General features: G+C 34.9%; 1 protein-coding gene across 5 annotated transcripts in view; it reads left to right on the forward strand.

The window, feature by feature from the left end:
* The window catches only part of LOC138708719 (uncharacterized), a 155,427-nt gene that overhangs the window by 107,111 nt on the left and 28,937 nt on the right, over positions 1 to 19,379 (forward strand). For all 5 annotated transcript variants that reach the window (XR_011334758.1, XM_069838827.1, XM_069838830.1 and 2 more), the window contains one exon: positions 8,783 to 8,918. Coding sequence is in view for 4 of the 5 variants with exons in the window: in XM_069838827.1 (XP_069694928.1) it covers positions 8,805 to 8,918 (114 nt within the window). In the remaining variant the exon portion in view is untranslated. The remainder of the gene's footprint in view (positions 1 to 8,782; positions 8,919 to 19,379) is intronic.

The following is a 19,379-nucleotide window of genomic DNA, read 5'->3' on the forward strand; positions in this document are numbered from 1 at the left end:
AAACAATCTCGCATCTTTCTCACAGTTTTCTACAGCACATGAGCGCGCGTCGTTTAAAACTCGATCAGCCGAGGTTTTCTTATAGCTGTGAACTTAAAAATTATCCAATCTTCCTCGAATTTCAAGGCACATATTTTATTTGGTATTTACTTTCAAAAGAAGAAAATGTGAGGAGGACTTTCCTCCCTTCCCTCCCCCGAGGAACCACCACTGCCGTGTTCCGCTTAATACAACTTCGTCATCGTCGAGGTTTGAACTCGGACCGCTAGCTCTCTGCCAAGGCTGCTGTTAACTGTGATGCTGATAATGAAAGTGATGATTGTGAGGAATTGAAGAAATATAATATCGGCAACGCCTAGCTTACATGTTTCCAATTGTTATAGTGGGAAAGTGACTTGCTCTTGTAACAAAAGTACATAGACTCAATTTGATATTTTGGTACATAAATATTTGACGTCTTTCGTGTGTGCTTACCAACCAGATGCCTTGTTATCTTAGAACTCAGTGACTAGACCGTATGACAGTTTTAGAAAGCAAGTAGGTGTTGTTTTTCCTCGTTAAAACTGTTTTCATTAATTCGGTATTTACAGCAGGTGTATTGATTGGAACCGATACAATACAGCGAGTCTCATGCCTCAGCACACTCGCTGCGTGGTGTGGAGCTCCTTTCAGAAGTAATTGATCGAATGACACAGAGAATTGCCAGCAGAGACAAGTTCAGACTCTGAACTCATCTTCCAGTTCGTCGTCGGCTAGTCCGGACTCTGGTTTGCCGGCTTTCTGATCCAGCTTACTTTTAAAACGTTGTAACTGTGTTTGAGGAGATTGTACCAGTTTTGTACCCCAGCTAACAACTGTTATGTATTTGCTACTTATGAAATATAGAAACACTAGTGGCTGCGAACTAAGTTCATTAGATGTTCAAATAAAAATTTTGCATATTTATTTTCAACGAAGAATACCAGACATTTTGAAAGTTATTTGCTTCCATAATAATGAAACATACTCCCTCTGAATGTTTTTTTATGCCAAATACTTTTTCTTGAACCTATCCACCTTCAGTTTTTGAGTTTCAACGCGAAAACGCAAGTAACAATGATAGGATTATCAGTGGATTTTTCATGTGGGAGTAAAGCAATAGCTATTTTAGGACATTGTGGATTGTAGGCGAAAGTTAAAAAAAAATGTCAGGTTTGCTATGCTTTCGAACAATAGACATAGCATCTTGGTATAGCTGCTGCATGTAGAGCGTGAAATGTAGAAGGTAAAAAGGTACCTATCCTGCTAAGAGATCTTGCTGAAATGATCGGGAGACTACAAAATTTTGTAGGCCTCTTATTTTATCAGCAAGTAATACCTTTTGGTCCTTCCTTAGGAACTGAAATTTTTGCACTTTCTCGACCCAATACTGAAGAGAATGACGCATATAAATATTTACACTGCACCGCCATTAAGTAGGCCTATATGAAGAAAACCCAACCCCACTTGATTAATAACTATAAAAATATTTGAATTTTAATAACAATATTATTACCTTACGCAAGTTTTGTAGTTTTATATATACTATACAGACGCAACTCAGTAAATTATAGAAATGAAGATCTAATTTAAGATATTCTCTACATCTACTTATATAACCCCAAAATGTTTCACTTTCATATCATAAATATAGCATTAATATGTATAATTAATAAAAAATAGTCACATCATGGCATTAACTATAATATTTCATTTCTAATGGTAATAATGTCATCAAACCACCTCACGTTTTGTAGATTTTAATATCTAATACACAGCTGTACTCAGAAAATTACACACCGCAGAATCAGACCTGTGAATTATTTTTAGTAAGTTTTAAAGTTTTTAATAACCAATTGAATTTGAGCTCTAAATATGTCGGCAGTCCTGCAGGTCATGGCCTCCGTGTAATAGCGTATTGATTATTGTAGTGTGTGTTTTGTTTTTTTCTGAAATGCAATTAGTTCTCAAACTGACGGAAGATGGATTTTGGAAAATATGAAAATTATGTAGGAAAATTAACATTTCACTGAAAACCACTATTTTTCTGAAAAACTTTGGGTTTCAAGCTTGAAAATGAGGGGTCATTTATTAAAATCCGTTCAGCCGTTTTCCCGTAATTTCCATTACCAGTTCAAATTATATATATATATATATATATATATATATATATATATATATATATATATATATAAATTTGCATACTTACGAGGTGTTATCAACATACGCATCTTGAAAATGTAAACAGACTAGTGGCTTGTGCAGCAAATGCTTCAAACTTTCATTAGAAGTTGAAATAACATTTTTTTCAGATTTATTTTCCAGAAAGATTACCAGATATTTTGAAAGTTATTTGCTTCCATAATAATGAAGATGTAACATTCAAAGCAACATAGTAACTCAATGAAGTGTAACCCTGTCAATACATCTCTTTTAAAAATCTTCCCTCTAAATGTTTTTTATATCAAATACTTCTTCTTGAACACATCCATCTTCAGTTCTTTGAGTTTCAATGCAAAGACTCAAGTAACAATATCAGAATAATCAGCGAGTTTTTCATGTGGGAGTAAAGCAGTAGCTATTTCAGGTCATTGCGAATTGCAGGTAAGAGTTAAGAAAATGTCAGGTTTGCCATGCTTTGGAATAATTGGCCATAAGCTCATAATGAATTGTTAATGGAGAAAGATCAGAGACGTAAGTCGTCATCATCATCATCATCATCATCATCATCTTCAAGGTTTAGGCCTGGTGGCCTGTTCCTTCCTCTTGGAAAGTGTCCTCCCATCTGTTGCGGGTCTTCCGACATCCCTCCTTCCTTCCGGTCTGTAGTTCAGTATTTTTTTTTTGGGAATCTGCCTTCATTCATCCTTAAAATATGTTCTTTCCAGTTTTTCTTTTGTCTTGCTAATCTGTCGTTTAAGTTGAAAATTCCCAGTTGCGTCCTTATGTCTGTGCTTCTTTTCTGGTCCAATAGAGTGTATCCTGCCGCTGATCTCAGAAATCTCATCTCTGCAGCCTCTATCCTTCTTCTGTCTGATCGAGTCAATGCCCAGTTTTCGCTGTCATGCATAGGAACAGGGACTGGCATTACTTTATAGAATTTTAGTTGGGTCTCTTTTAGTGTTTTCCGGGATAAAGTTCTTTTTATTGTACCGCACATTCTCTGGAATTTATTTATTTTGTTGTTAGCATCGTTATTTTCGCAATAGGATACGTTGCAACCCAAATGATTAAAACTGCTCACCTGCTCAATTATTTATCCTCTATTACTATTTTGGTCCTTAGAGTCCACACCTGCGGAGTAACGGTCAGAGCGTCTGGCTGCGAAACCAGGTGGCCCGGGTTCGAATCCCGGTCAGGGCAAGTTACCTGGTTGAGGTTTTTTCCGGGGTTTTCCCTCAACCCAATTCGAGCAAATGCTGGGTAACTTTCGATGCTGGATCCCGGACTCATTTCACCGGGATTATCACCTTCATATCATTCAGACGCTAAATAACCTAGATGTTGATACAGCGTCGTAAAATAACCCAATAAAATAAAATAAATTGGTCCTTAGATGCCTAGTCCCCAGAAAGTCCATTGCTTTAGTTTTTGTTAAGGATATTTTAAGATTATAATCTTTAATAACTTTTAATAACTAATGTGTTGCTATTTGCAAACCGTCCTCTGAATTACTGAAAATCATTTGATCATCGGCAAACAAAAGAGTGTCTACGCTCTCTTTGCCGACTATAAAATGTTCTGTTAAAATACTTTGTCATTCTTCAATGACATAAAAATTGCTGGTGACAATGGGCATCCCTGTTTCACTCCCTGGTTTATTGCCACCGTTTTGTTCGTAATTCCTTGTCCATTTTCTATACTTATAGACGTAAGTTATTTATCTATTATCCCGTATATTTTCATCAGTACAGGCTGTTTTGAGGAATCTATTGCTGAGATGCAGAACATGAGGCGAATGTTATATCAGAGTTGTAGAATGTTGTATGCGTCCTAAATAAATTTGTTCATCGTATGTTCATTTGTTGCTGGAAATAAACTATCTCATCATGGCAGAAAGAAGTGAAATGGCATGCTGTTCTCCCTACAACAAAATGATATGCTTGGCAGTGATCACAGATCTAATCGATTAAACCAAAGAAATATGAAATTAATTTTGATATAGTTTAAAGATGCAGATAAAATAGGAAACGTGACCCAATTGCTATAGTCTTTTCCATATTACTGCACTACTACCTAGGAAGATGAGAGAATCACACATATAAATATCTACATCATACCGTCATTAACTATATGAAAAAGACCCACACCACTTGATTAATAACTGTAAAAATATCGTTGGCTGAGTACCAGACTGTTCTAAGTCCAACTTTTTATAAGAAAGAAATCTGTGTTTCATTTGTTCCAGTTCTTGTCTGCATATATGAATCGAACAAAATTGTAAATATTCCTCTCCATAAGGTTGCTGTGAAGCTATTCCAAATTGTTTCATGAAGCTTTGAATGTCAGGAGCTTAAAGTAGCTCTCCTGAAGAAAAAAAAATAGTAAAATGGACTTGGAACAGCCTGGTTCTGGGCCATCGATATATTTTCATTTTTAATAATAATATGGAACAGATGCATTATAGGACCCACCCTAAATATAAAAATATGCAAAGCCACAAAAAAAGGTCAACGGAAGTAGCGTTTCGATCAATTAAATGATCGATGTATATTGTTTTCATTATGTTGCCAACCAATCAATATTGTTGTAAATTAGTTTGATCATAATCATGGAGGCAATTTCGAATGCTATAGTTAAATATAAAAAAGAAGTGGATCGAATTCTCCCTCTTGATTTAAAATGTAGGCCTCGAAATGGAAATTATGGAATTATAAATAAGTTGTAAACTTTTTAATTGCTTGATCCATGAATAAAGACATGTAGACTATGTTTATGGACTTTTTATGTGAATGTGGTTTACTTAGGAGTGAAATGTTTTGCGAAAGATGTAATCCTGGGATGAGACTGAAGAAATTTAAAAGTAAACGAGATGAACTCCTGTGGAGATGTCATTGGATATTAAAAGGTATTAAATGATAGCCACAGGAACGCCGTATTGTAGCACTTTGTGAAATCACTCGGATAACGGAGAAGATGAAACGGAACATCTCCAGTGAGGTCCATGGTAAAATGCTAATTTTACACCAATTTTGTTTTTAATTCTTTGGTTCAGGGAAAATACTAGTAAAAATGTGTTTTTGTGAAAGACTAGTATTTTCCCTGGACCAAAAAAGCCGTATAAATGGAGTAGAATTAGTATTTTATAATATATCATAAAGATGACTAATATGAGCTTAATTTTATTGTTGTATTAATACCAATGTTGTATTGTTTGAAAGTTTAATGTTGCTGTGTTTAAAGTTCAGCTTTGGTTTATTTCTTTAACTTTATTTTGAATAAAATTTAATATATTGTATGACAAAGGTGACTGATATGAGGTTAATTTCATTGTTGTTGGTTTTATTAAATTATACATCTTTATAGTACTATGTATTTAGTTTTGTTAAGATGGCAAACTTGATATAATAATCGAAAATAAACAATATATAATCGATACTATGGAATACTCGGGATGGGTCCTATAATGCATCTGTTCCAATAATATTGTTATCTTATGTAAGTTTTGTAGTTTTTAATAACATATAATATTATATAATATGTATATATATACATACATAGGCCTATATGTAATATAATATATAGCCGTCACTCAGTAAATTATAGAAATGGAGATTTAATTTAAGATAGGTCTATTCTCTACGTCTACTTAATGTATATAACTCCAAAAGGTTTCACTTTAATATCATAAATATAAAATTAATGTGTATAATAGTGACAGATACTCACATCATGGCATTAACTACAATAATATTTCATTTTTAATAGTGCAGTTTTTTGTGCTTAGTGCTCCAAATATAACTATAATTATTACCAAAATTAATTACCATAATAAAATTACTAAAAATTCTTAATACTGTATGTGAAATGATGTCAACAGTAATGCATAGAAATTTACTTTTGACATATATGTGATACCAGCAAAGTTGCTTGGGTAAGAATGTGTTGTCTAGCTTGTGATCTGCATAGACTATTGATGTAATAGGTCTGATGGTGGGAGCACGAGGTACATTACCCTCCTTCTTTGCCAACAAATGTAAAAACCTGGGGCTAACGCACAGCATTGTGAAGGAAATAGCCATTAGTGCCCTCAAAGGATCTGTTCAGATATTGAGAAATCATTTGTATGGGAGTGATAATGGAAATTTCAAGTTATCTTAACCAATGGCTGTTGATTGGTTTCGATATCAATGCCAATCAATCCGTACTATTATTTTTCTCACGGTATATGGCATTCAAATCATTCTAACCTATCTGATGTTTTTTTTCCCCCCATTCTTAACTGTAAATGAGCACAGACGCTACTTAGGTGTAAATTTTTCTGACATTTTGTATATTCGATTTCCTAACCGATTCAGATGTATATCATTTTACCTTTTAGGTGTGTTTCCAAATTATATGTAATATGCTTTGTCAAATCTGGCAACCTTTTCATAAGGGAAGCTAAATTTATTTATTTATATATCCTTTTCTTTTACTAAAATATTAAACTATTTCGAATTTGTTCATATTGAGCATCTGCGAGTAAATTAAAGCATGCAAAGGTTAGAATATGATTCAAACCAAGAATGTTTCATTTGATGCGTGTCACTCTACAGTAGTGGCAAAAAAAAACCGGACCGACCCTTGTAGCTAATTTCATAGTCACAGATTCAAATTTTACTAGTCACAGAAAAAACATCCATCTTGCATAATTAATGTAACAATGAAATTTATTGCATTTGTTCGATTCTTACCGTCATTTGTTTCCTTCAGTGCTCCAAACTTACAGACGAAAAAACTTTGAGAGTTTTATTTTCATCTGGCATCAATATTACATTTCTGTCTCTATTCGGCAAAGATAACTGCGTATTTTTACATTAAAAGCAGTACATACCTCTGGCTTCACTATCCATATTGAAATTACCACAGTTTGACACAATACACAGCACAGGATTCTTTTGTATCAGCTACAAGGGTCGGTCCAGTTTTTTGCCACTACTGTACGTACATTGATTTAAAGTGCCTGCTTGAAACAAAATTAACACTATGTATTTCTCAAAGACACGTGCTAATGTGTGCAACGAGTGCTACTGTTTGTGTTGTTTTCACGGAATCAAAGGATAGATAGAGGCTCAGAATTAATGTAGTGGAGTTGGTGAGAATTTGTAGGAAGATTTTAAATCACAAAATTATCTTTTTCACCTTCACTCAGAGAGTCTCTTGTTTACCAGAGTGGTACCCTATTTGATATTTACGAGTATGTAGACTGCAGCTGGTGTTGATACTTCATTTCTTTCCAATGGACAGCATATCCCCAAACTGTTGAGGATGGCGATTCAATTTTTACAACAAGAAGCAAGCACTCGCAGTCCAGCTTGATAACTGTTTTAGCTTCAGTCAGATGAATGCCTGCTTACAGCACAATCTTGAATTTTCCTTTGGAAACTACAGAAGATCGTTCATGGAATCGAATGTACAATACTTTTTATATACCAGGAGAGCACACATGTTGTTTGTTGTTGTTTTCTAATGCCAGGCATTTGACAATAAAGTCATTTGACCTCTTGCACTCCAATATTTTTCAAAGATATTATCATGGCCAGCCGGTGAAGCACAGATTTTGAGATGTTCCGAATCCATTTCTTGGTTTGAGTTACACAATGGGCAGTTAGGGGACTGATATATTCCAATTCTATGCAGGTGTTTAGCCAAACAATCATGGCCTGTTGCCAATCTAAATGCAGCTACAGACGATTTGCGTGGTAAATCGGGAATTAACTGTGCATTTTGATGCAGAGAGTTCCATTTTTTCCTTTGAGATTGTGTTATGAAGCTTTGTTTGTTGAAGTCTAAGTATGTAGATTTAATAAATCTTTTCACAGAGTAATACGTAGATTTAGTAACAGGTCTGTAAGTAGCAGTGCTGCCCTTCTTTGCTAAAGCATCCGCATTCTCGTTTCCCAAGATTCTGCAATGGGATGGTATCCATTGGAATACAATTCTTTTATTGAGTGTTATTATTTGAGAGAGCATTTTAGTTATTTCTGCTGTTTGAGATGAAGGTGTGTGTTTAGAGACTATTGATAGAATAGCTGCTTTGGAGTCTGACAATATAACTGCATTCCTAAATTTATTGATGGCATAGAAGATTCCTGAGGCTTTCACTTACTGCAATGATTTCTCCATCAAAACTTGTTGTTCCATATCCAAGCAATGTATAAAGTGAGAAGAGACAGCACGTAACACCTGCACCGGCACCTATTTCCCTGGAGATCAAGGATCCTTCGTTGTATAAATGAAGCCAGTTTTGTGGAGGGTGCCTAATATTAATTGTCTCTAAAGACAATTGTTTCATTATTTCAGTGTTTACTTCTGATTTCAGTATTTCTTGTGTTAAATTTAGATTATACTCTATATTTAATAGAGTTAAAGGGTTTGGTTTAATTTGTAGGTTTTCTTTTAAATTCGGGATGTTTATTTTCTGTTTTAATTCTTGAACCATGATAGAAATGTTCAGTGTACGGTATTGAGTTATTCGTTATCCATTTTTATTTATAAAGAAATTTCATTCCACCTGAAATTTTATTAATTATTTACAATGAAATACTGATTATTGTTCCAGATTCACCATTTCCTCCGAAGAGATGAAAGACAAGCCACCTGCTTCCAGCTCGTCTGCAGTAACAACGGCACAGCCAGTGATAAGGCAGAGGAAGAAGCCTCATATGTTGCCGCCTCTTGAGAAGAGAAGAAACTCGGTAAGTGATGTCACATAATAGCAGTTAATTACATATCACTCATAACAAAATTCACAAAACACTAATATGTATAAGTAATGAAAAATAGTCACATCATGGCATTAACTATAATAATATTTCATTTCTAATGGTAATAATGTCATCAAACCACCTCAAATTTTGTACATTTTAATGTCCAATACACAGCTGTACTCAGAAAATTACACACCGCAGAATCACGCCTGTGAATTATTTTTAGCAAGTCTTGAAGATTTTAATAACCAATTGAATTTGAGCTCTAAATATGTCAGCAGCAATCCTGCAGGTCATATATATATTCCTAGCACAGATTTCCACTAGGGATTTTGCCCGTTTTTTTACATAAGGTGATGTGGTAATGGTCACAGGGTTCATCGCAGAGCTCACATACACAGTTTCCGTCGGGGTCATGGAAGCACTTGAGTTTACATATTTTATGGTGATAACCATGCACTGCTAGCCAGTTCACCAGGTGTCAGAGTTCTCGGTTTGTTTCTGTCCAGGCTCTGTTCGTGTAGAAGTTCGGCCAGATTTCCTTCCTCTTCCTCTCTCTTTTCTGTAGCAGTTTCTTCCAGTTGTCTGTGGACGGCAGCATTAGCTTCAGGCGCAGGTCTTCGATGAAGAACGTCTCTTTGGCGAGTTCATAGACGAGCCTCGATCTTGTGTGTTTTGATACTCCCAGGACTGCTTTCAGAAAGCGCGATTTAACTGCTTCCAGTGTCCTTAGCTCCTTTTACACTTAGCTTGTCCCATATAATCTCTGTTCCATATGTGGCGATGGGGATTATTTTTGCGTCAAATGTCAAGGCGGTTTCTAACGATGGTCTCGTTAGTGCCTTGATATCAAACATGGCTTTTGTAGCAGCTGTTGCTCTAGATTTCACCTGGCTGTGGTCTGCAGTGTCATTCCCAGGTATTTGAAATCGTTGACTGTCCTTAGGGGTTCCATTCCTAGGTAGAGCCCGGACGAGAAGTTATGGCACCAGCGCGAGGGACACATTTTAGTTTGTTTGCTTGGATTCGCCCTCACACTCAACTGGAGGGCTGTTGGGTCAGTTGGTTACTAGCATTCCGAGTGTTCAGATCATTCTGCTACTACCGCTATTGCTATTACTGAAGACATTGTCCTTCTGAGCGGCCTCATTATGGCATTGTCTAAGGTGTGAAATCATAGTGAAGGGCATGAAATAGCATACAATGTATGGAAATTCATGTCAGAAGAGGCTGTAAATGGAATACCAATTCCATTGAAAAGCGTGTGTGCAAGAGTACTGGCTGCCACTGGTATTTCAAAGCGAACCTTGGCAAGAATCAGGAAAGAAGGGAAAAATATTGAGGCAGGAACAGCAGATTCTTTCTCCAGTCCGGAAAAATCACAGCCGAAGAAGAAGATTGTTGCAGCTGTAGACAGTTTTGATGAGGAAGTCCTAAGAAGACTCATCTATAATTCCTATGCTACGCATAAGCAGAGGCCGACTCTGCAATCGCTTCTTCCAAGAATGGATATCAGTGTATGATTATGTGAAGAAAGTAGAGAACAATTACGTTGAAAGTGAGCACGTGATGGACAGTATTTTGGAGAACATTTCCATAAACTTAGGGACATCTGATTCCAGCTCAGATCAGTCGTCTGATTCGGACGGAGAATAAGAATATAGAGATGGAATAGCGGGCGTAATTCCATTAGGTACCTTCGGACTCTGAGTAGGAAAGTGGTGATACTAAGGTAAGACGAATGTTTTTGGAAAGAGATGAAACGGATATGCCTGCCGCTCTGAGCTTGAGAACCGTAACCCAAACAACCCCCACTCCTCTACCCTGTTGGGCGGCAATTTAAAATTTCGCGCAGGTTGGTGCCATAACATCTCGTCTCAGCTCTATATTCTATCGTCTGCTGCGGAATGTCATCATTACAGTTTTCTCTGCGTTTATTTCCAGTTTGTTTTCTCTTGCCCAGTTGGTTGTAGCTTTTTGCTTGGAGTGAGATCCGATAACCATATCGTGAGCATATATGTATACACTCATGTTTTCAGTTTCTTGTCTTATCTTACTAACAATGTCGTATGTAGCAGCGTTGAACAACAGAGGACTTAAGGAGTCACCATGCAGTACACCGTTGGTTTGTGTTATTGTCTTGGAGGTAGTGACACCATCTGCGATTTGAATACAGTTGGGTACTAGCATGTTGTGGATGATCGTTGTAAATTTGTTATCTTCTTCTGTTATGGATATCAGCTTAGAGAGTAATATGGATCTGTCGAGTTTATCGAAGGCCTTTGTATAATTCACGAATACTGCGTGAAGTTTTTCTCGTGGGAGCCTCAGGGTGTTTTCTATGTCTTCAATGAGGTTCCTGATGGCTTGTAGGGTGTTCCTTTCCTTCCCTTTCGGAAATCGAATTGCTCATCTGGGATCTTATGTTCCACTTCTTTGGAGATTCGTTTGGTGATAAGTCTTCTGAGTATCTTTAGTGTACACTTTTCCAGGGCTAGCCCCCGATAGGAGTTCGGATCCGATTGGTTTCCTTTTCCCTTGGATAGAATCTTGATTGTCGAGGTCCTCCAGGTTTTTGGTATGTTTCCCTTCCGCAGACACAGATTGTATTGTATTGTATTGTATTGTATTGTATTGTATTGTATTGTATTGTATTTATTAACATTCCATGGTATTTATACATGCTTACAGCTAGAATATGGAACAAGTCAAAAAACTTAATACTATTATAAAATCTTAATTTATAGTCACAGTCTAGATGAAATATATACAGACGGATTTACAATATAGTCTACTAGTACAACACATAGTTTTAGTTTCAATTTCATGAAGAGTTATTGAATGTCATGGATTCACCTACAGAATAGAAGGCGTGAGAAATTAGGTACTTCTTTAATTTGGCCCTAAATAATTTTATGTTTTGAGTTTCATTTTTTATATCGATAGGGAGACTATTAAAAATGTTTACTGCCATATAACACACTCCTTTTTGATAGCACAATAGATTTGCCGATGGAGTATGAAAGTCATTTCTTTGACGTGTATTTATGCTATGCACTGTTGAATTAATTGCAAAGTTTTCACGATTACATACGAGGAAGACTATTAATGAAAAAATATACTGACAAGCCATGGGCATTATTTGTAGTTTTTTGAAAATAGCCCTATACGATTCCCTAGATTTGGCACCTACTATTATTTCTAATTACTCTTTTTTGTAATAGAAATATATTGTTACTATCTGTGGAATTTCCCCAGAATATTATTCCAAAATTCATTACCGAGTGGAAGTATGCAAAGTATATTGTTTTTAAGGTATTGATATTTACTATCTTTTGCATAGATCTAATAGCAAAACATGCTGAATTTAGTTTGGGGTAATTTCTTTAATATGATTTTTCCAATTTAACACATTATCGATTTTTAAGCCAAGAAATTTGGTTGTTGTTGTTGTTTCTAATAGGGATCTATTATTAATTATTGCGCTAGGAATTTGCGACGTTGAATTTGGACAGGATTTAAATTGAATTATGTTAGTTTTGTTACAATTTAATACTAATTTATTGACTGAGAACCAGTCACATATTTTGAAGAGAATTTCCTCTGTTGAAGATTGGAATATGTTGGAGTTATTGGCTGTAATTACTATACTTGTGTCATCTGCAAATAATATGGGATGACCTACATCTCTTATTAGGGTGGCAAGATCATTTATAAACACTAGAAAAAGTAGGGGACCTAATATTGATCAGATTTAGTAGCTTGGAGCAGGAGACTGATTGAACCTTGAATATGTTCATGTCGGGCTCTGGCGCCTTTCTGTTTTTCAGTGCTATAATTGCTTCTTGTACTTCTTCCTTCGTGATGTCTGGCTAGGTAGCTCCCCTCATCGGTTCATAAGCTGCGCTATTTTTATTTATGTTTAGTATGCTGTTTAAGTGTCTCTCCCATGTTGTTATGTCTATTTTCCCATTGTTCAGGGCTTTCCTCAGTTTAGTGCTAGGCATGGGCCTCTTTTGGCTTCTTCCACCATTCTAGTTGCTTCTAGCTCCATGTGTTCCGTTTCCTCTTTAGCAGATTTTTGTAGTCCTTCCTCATTCTGGTGTAATATCGTGTGTCTTCTTGGTTCTTGCTGCATGCACAGCCTGAAGTACAATCTTTCTTTTAACATAAGTCTTTGTCGAACCATTTCTGCGCTTTCTTTTGGGTTTATAATATTATCGCTGCCTTGATCGTTCTTTCCAGTTGTTATGGCAACTGATTCGATGTCATTTTCCTCTGTTTTTCTTAAACTCCTTCCATTCCTCTGTAATTAAATAAAAAAAAATGTTAAAAAGACTAAAAAAAATATAAAATATCAAATATAAAAATTTCAAACGAAAAATTCGAAAAAATAAAAAATAATTATATAAAAAAACATAAAAAAATAAAGAAAATTGAAAAAAGTAAAAAAAGAATTAATAAAAATAATTTAAAAATAAAATAAAAATAAAAAACTAAAAATATATTTTGAAAACATAACAAAAAAAAATCCAAAATAAAAATAAGAAAAAACTTTAAAAAAATTTAAAAAGAAATTAAAGAACTTTCAAAACGGCATTTAAAATTTTTTAAAGAAATTAAAAAAAAAATATTTTCAAAAAAGTTAAAAGAAAAAATTAAAAAAAAAGATTAAAGTAAAATAAATTAAAGTAAAATAAATTAAAATAAAATACATTGTAACAAATTAAACTGAAATAAAATGAAATAAAATACATTAAATCAAAATAAAATAAAATAAAATTAAAATTAGATAAACTAAATTATAATAATATAAATTGAAATAAAATAAGGTGAATTAAATTAAATTGAAATAAAAACAATTAAATTGAAATAAACTAAATTAAATAAAGTAAATTGAAATAAAATGAAGTATCATCATCATCATCCATAGCGCTACAGCCCGGATCGGGCATCGGCTTCCTTAAGAATTCTTCTCCATCGGTCTCGATCTTTAGCCACCGTCCACCAGAAAATGAAGTAAGTTAGGTTAAATTAAGATAAAATAAATTAAAATAAAACATAACATAATAAATAAAATTAATTAAGTTACATTAAATTAAATTAAAATAAATTAAATTGCAATAAATTAAAACAAATTAAAATGAAATAAATTGAAGTAAATTAAAATTAAATAAATAAATTAATATAATTTAAATTGAATTAAATTGAAATAAACTAAATTAAAATGAAATAAATTTACTTAAAATAAATAAATAAAAATAAAATAAATTAAATTGAAATATTGCAGTGTTTGTTATACATACTAAATTGAATATCAGTAATTTCCCATTGAACTTGAATTTTCACGAACACCATACGAGAAGTTGACTTACGCAAGTACAAGACTGTACGAAATAATTTGTATTATATGTCTCTGAAGTTGTGTAATAGGTTACCAAGTTCAATTAAAAATTCGAAACTGAAATTAAACGAAATTTTACTCAAAATGAAAAAAAAACGAAGAAATAATTTTAAAAAATTAAAAATTAGGAAAAAATAAAAAATATTAAAAAAATTGAAATAAAAACTAAAAAAAAAAGCGATCAAAATACAAATATATATTTTTCTTTTGAAAAAAAAAATTAAAATTTTCAAAGTAAAAGAAAAATAAATACATTAAAATCAAATAAAGTATATTAAATTGAAATAAATTAAATTAATTTTTTTTATTGGGTTATTTCACGACGCTGTATCAACATCTAAAATTAAATTAAAATAAAGTGAAATAAAATAAATGAAATTAAAATAAAATAAATTAAATGAATATGAATTAAATTAAAATAAAATAAATCAAAGTAAATCAAGAATAAATTACAATTAATTAAATAAAAGTAAATTAAAATGAAATAAATTAAAATAAATTAAAAAATTGGAATTAAACATTAATAAAAATTAAATTAAATTATATTTAAGTTAATTAAAATAGATTAACATAAATTAAAACAAATTAAATAAAGTTACATTGAATTAGAATAAATTAAACAAAAATTAAGTTAAAATAAATTAAATTAATTTGAAATAAATTTAATTAGATAAACTAAATTAACCCATTTATGCCCATAACTTTTTTTGTTGAATATTTTCATAATTTTACTAATTATAGTTTATATACAGTATATCCAAGGAGTAACCTTCTATCAATGAAATTTTATTTGTGTTCTTTGTTACTGTGTAGAGGCCTGTTGCGAAAACGCAACGCTAAGCACATACGATACCAATATTGCTTTAAATTACAGCAGGTCATAGAACATATTAATAATAATAGAATAAATGCGCACAAGTCGTGCATAAGGTTGTTAAGCTACATAAGATACAGACTGAACTTAGCACTCTGTTGCTCACATTGTTTGTGCTCGATGTTCTACCGAGGATTTCCCTCTAACTGTTCACCTTGTTCATTATTCACAGAATTCTACCAGGGATTTCATTCGTTTTTTGCATTTGGTTACGTGGTATTGGTCACACGCTTGCTCGCACAGTTCACACACACAGTTGTTCCCGGGTTCGTGGAAGCACTTGGTCTTGCATATTTTGTGGTGGTATCCATGCACCGCTATTGAGTTCACTAGGTGTCGGAGATCTTGATTTGTGTCGGTCTAGGATCTGTTTGTCATGGCTTCTGTTGTATAAAAATCCAACCATATGTCCCTTCTCTTTTTCTCCCTTTCGTGTAGAAGTTTCTTTGAGCTGTCGGTAGATGGGAGTCTCATACGTAGGTCTTCTATGAAGAAGGGTTCCGTGGCGAGTTCATATGCTAGCCTCGACTTTGTGTATTTGGAGATACCCAAGGTGGCTTTCAGAAATCGTGACTTCACTGCTTCCAGAGTCATTAAGTCTTTTAGGCTCAGCTTTTCCCAGATGAGGTCATATTGAAATGACATAAAATGTAACATGTGTGACTTTTATCTATAATTTTATAAATTAAACTTCACAAATAATTGTCAATCAAGATTATTTTAAGATTTAACTCTAACATAATATTCAAATTCAGTAAAAGATGTACAAACAGTGCCAAAAGTGAGACTACACTCTAGTACAAATTCACGAAATGTATTTTTTTGAATCCAGTCGCTCTTTCATAACAGTTCATTTTACATGAAAAGCAAGAAAGCGTTTTTCATGACGGACAACTTCACATTTTGCACATTTCTTCATTGTCGCAGATTTGCACATAGCACACCTTGTCCTCCAATTCTGTGAAGAAATTTAGTGACTCACATTTTCGAATCGAGAGCCCAAGGAAACACGCTGGCCGTAGGTGTCTTCACAGAACAGTGTTACTTCTTGGTTGGCCGAATCTTCCAGTACCTATATATATAATTTCAACTGGTAATGGAAATTACGGGAAAACGGCTGAACGGATTTTAATGAGTGACCCCTCATTTTCATGCCTGGCATCCAAAGTTTTTCGGAAAAGTAGTAGTTTTCAGTGAAATGTCAATTTTCCTACATAATTTTCCTATTTGCCAGAATCCACCTATTGTCAGTTTTGAGAACTAATTTTATTGAATCACGGCCGACTTGATTGAATTTCAGAACAAAACACACACTACAATAAACAATAGGCTATTACACGAAGGCCATGACCTGCAGGATTGCCGACATATTTAGAGCTCAATTCAATTTGTTATTAAAAACTGATTCTGTAGTGTATGATTTTCTGAGTACAGCTGTGTATTGGATATTCAAATCTACGAAACTTGAGGTGGTTTGATGACATTATTACCATTAGAAATTAAATATTATTATAGTTAATATCATGATGAGTCTATTCTTCATTAATTGTACATAATATTGATGCTATATTGATGACATGAAAGTGAAACGTTTTGAGGTTATGTAAGTAAATGTAGAGAATATCTTAATTTCGATCTTCATTTCTATAATTTACTGAGTGACTGCTATATAAAACTACAAAACTTAAGTAAGATAATAATATTGTTATTAAAAATCAAATATTTTTATATTTATTAAACCAGTGGGGTTGGGTCTTTTTCATATACTTAATGGCGGTGTGGTATAGATATTGATATGTGTCATTTTCTTCAGTATTGGCTCGAGAGATCGCAAAAATTACAGTTCCTAAGGAAAGATCAAAAGGTATTACTTACTGATAAAATAAGAGGCCTAGAAAATTTTGTAGTCTCCAGATCATTTCAGCAAGATCTCTTAGTAGGATAAAATGATTTTACGCTCTACATTACAAGTTCTACATGCAGCAGCTATATGAAAATGCTATTGTTCGAAAGCTTAGCAAACCTGGCATTTTTTTAACTTTTGCCTACAATCCACAATGACCTGAAATAGCTACTGCTATCGTCCTGACATTGATACTTGCGTTTTCGCGTTGAAACTCAAAAACTGAAGTTGGATAGGTTCAAGAAAAAGTATTTGGCCTAAAAAAATCCATTCAGAGGGAGTATGTTTCATTATTATGGAAGCAAATAACTATCAAAAAGACAAGTATTCTTCATTGAAAATAAATCTGAAAAATGTTTATTTGAACGTCTAACGAACTTAGTTTGCAGCAGCATTTGCTGCACAAGCCACTAGTTGCAATAGATACGTTCCTTCTGAATTCCATTAGGTGTAGTGTATCAGAGCCAGTGGCACTAGTGGATCTTCTGTGAAGGTGCCAAGCATTCTACGGAGATACATTCAGAATCCAGATGTAAGTAGGCCATTCTTTGAATGGACGCTGGTTCTATAGCTGGATACGTTTTGATCCATTATTTCCATGTCGCCCATATTTGAATTGTAAGTTTTTACCTAAAAGTGTTGTGAAATCTGCACTGTCTTGTTTTGAGTAGCTGAATAGCAAGACGCATTTGAAAGTGGTTCTATGCCTTCATAATTAGACACCATGGTAACATTGTCATTCCATCAACAAATTACCAAGGGCGTACTCAAATCTGTACCATACATAGCCTACGTCATATGAGCCTGTGTATTTTTTCTTCATGTCAGTGACATGACTAAGCGGATATGTCTTAGTAGTGAATTTTATTTCCCCTTATGGTACCTATTAATCTTCTTCTTCTGCTTCAAGCTGTTAGGCTTTAAGCCCGTTGCGGCTCCTTTATTTCTTGTATCCATCTTTTTGCTGGTCGGCCGATACTTCTTTCTCCAGTGGGTACATAGGCAGCGATTATTTTCGGGGTTCTAGCTTGGCTAATGCGTTGTACGTGCTCCCACCATTTCTCATTATACTCATCTACAGTTTCTAACAGACTGTTAACTTTTAGATTGTATCTTATTTCCTCATTCCTGATATGATCCAGTCGAGTTACTCCTACTACACTTCGAAGAAATCGCATTTCAGCTGCCTGTAGTCGACTTCTATCTAACGAACTAAAATAAAATATAAAAACTAAGTTAAATTAAATTGAAATGAATAAAAATGTGTTAGAAAAGCAAAAATCAAAAAGAGAATTAAAAAAAATTAAAACTTTTTCAAAAGAAAAATTAAAAAAACCTTCAAATAAAATTTTGGGAGAGTAAGACGCAAGGGCAAGATGAAGAGCTTTTCCACTTGCCCTCGCTGTGCTCTTGCTCCTGATCTTCCCCTTGCCCTTGGTCTTCCCCTTGAGCCTGCTTTTGCCCTTGTCTCTGCTCTTGCCCTAGACCATGATCTTGACCCTGCTCTTGCCCTTGTCTCTGCTCTTGCCCTAGACCATGATCTTGACCCTGCTCTTGCCCTTGTCTCTGCTCTTGCCCTTGACCCTGTCTTGCGCGTACTCTTGCACTTCCTCTTGCCTTTGCCCGTGATCTTGACCCTGCACTTGCCCTTGCCAGTGCTCCTGCCATTGCCCGTGCTTTTGTCATTGTCACCTCTCTTGCCCTTGCCCTGATATTACCACTCTTGCCCTTGACCCTGCTCTTCCCCTTACCCCTGCTCTTCCCCTTACCCCTGCTCTTGCCCTTGCCCCTGCTCTTGCCCTTGCCCGTGCTCTTGACATTGCCCCTGCTCTTGACCTTGCCCCTGCTCTTGCCCTTGACCCTGTCTTGCGCGTACTCTTGCACTTCCTCTTGCCTTTGCCCGTGATCTTGACCCTGCACTTGCCCTTGCCAATGCTCCTGCCATTGCCCGTGCTTTTGTCATTGTCACCTCTCTTGCCCTTGCCCTGATATTACCACTCTTGCCCTTGACCCTGCTCTTCCCCTTACCCCTGCTCTTGACCTTGCCCCTGCTCTTGACCTTGCCCGTGCTCTTGCCCTGCTCTTGACCTTGCCCGTGCTCTTGCCCTTGCCCGTGCTCTTGCCCATGCCCGTGCTCTTGACCTTGCCCCTGCTCTTGGCCTTGCCCCTGCTCTTGCCCGTGCTCTTGCCCTTGCCCGTGCTCTTGACCTTGCCAGTGCTCTTGCACGTGCTGTTGCCCCTGCTCTTGCCATTGCCCGTGCTCTTGCC

This window comes from Periplaneta americana, chromosome 11, assembly GCF_040183065.1.
Source record: "Periplaneta americana isolate PAMFEO1 chromosome 11, P.americana_PAMFEO1_priV1, whole genome shotgun sequence".
NCBI classification, from domain to species: domain Eukaryota; kingdom Metazoa; phylum Arthropoda; class Insecta; order Blattodea; family Blattidae; genus Periplaneta; species Periplaneta americana.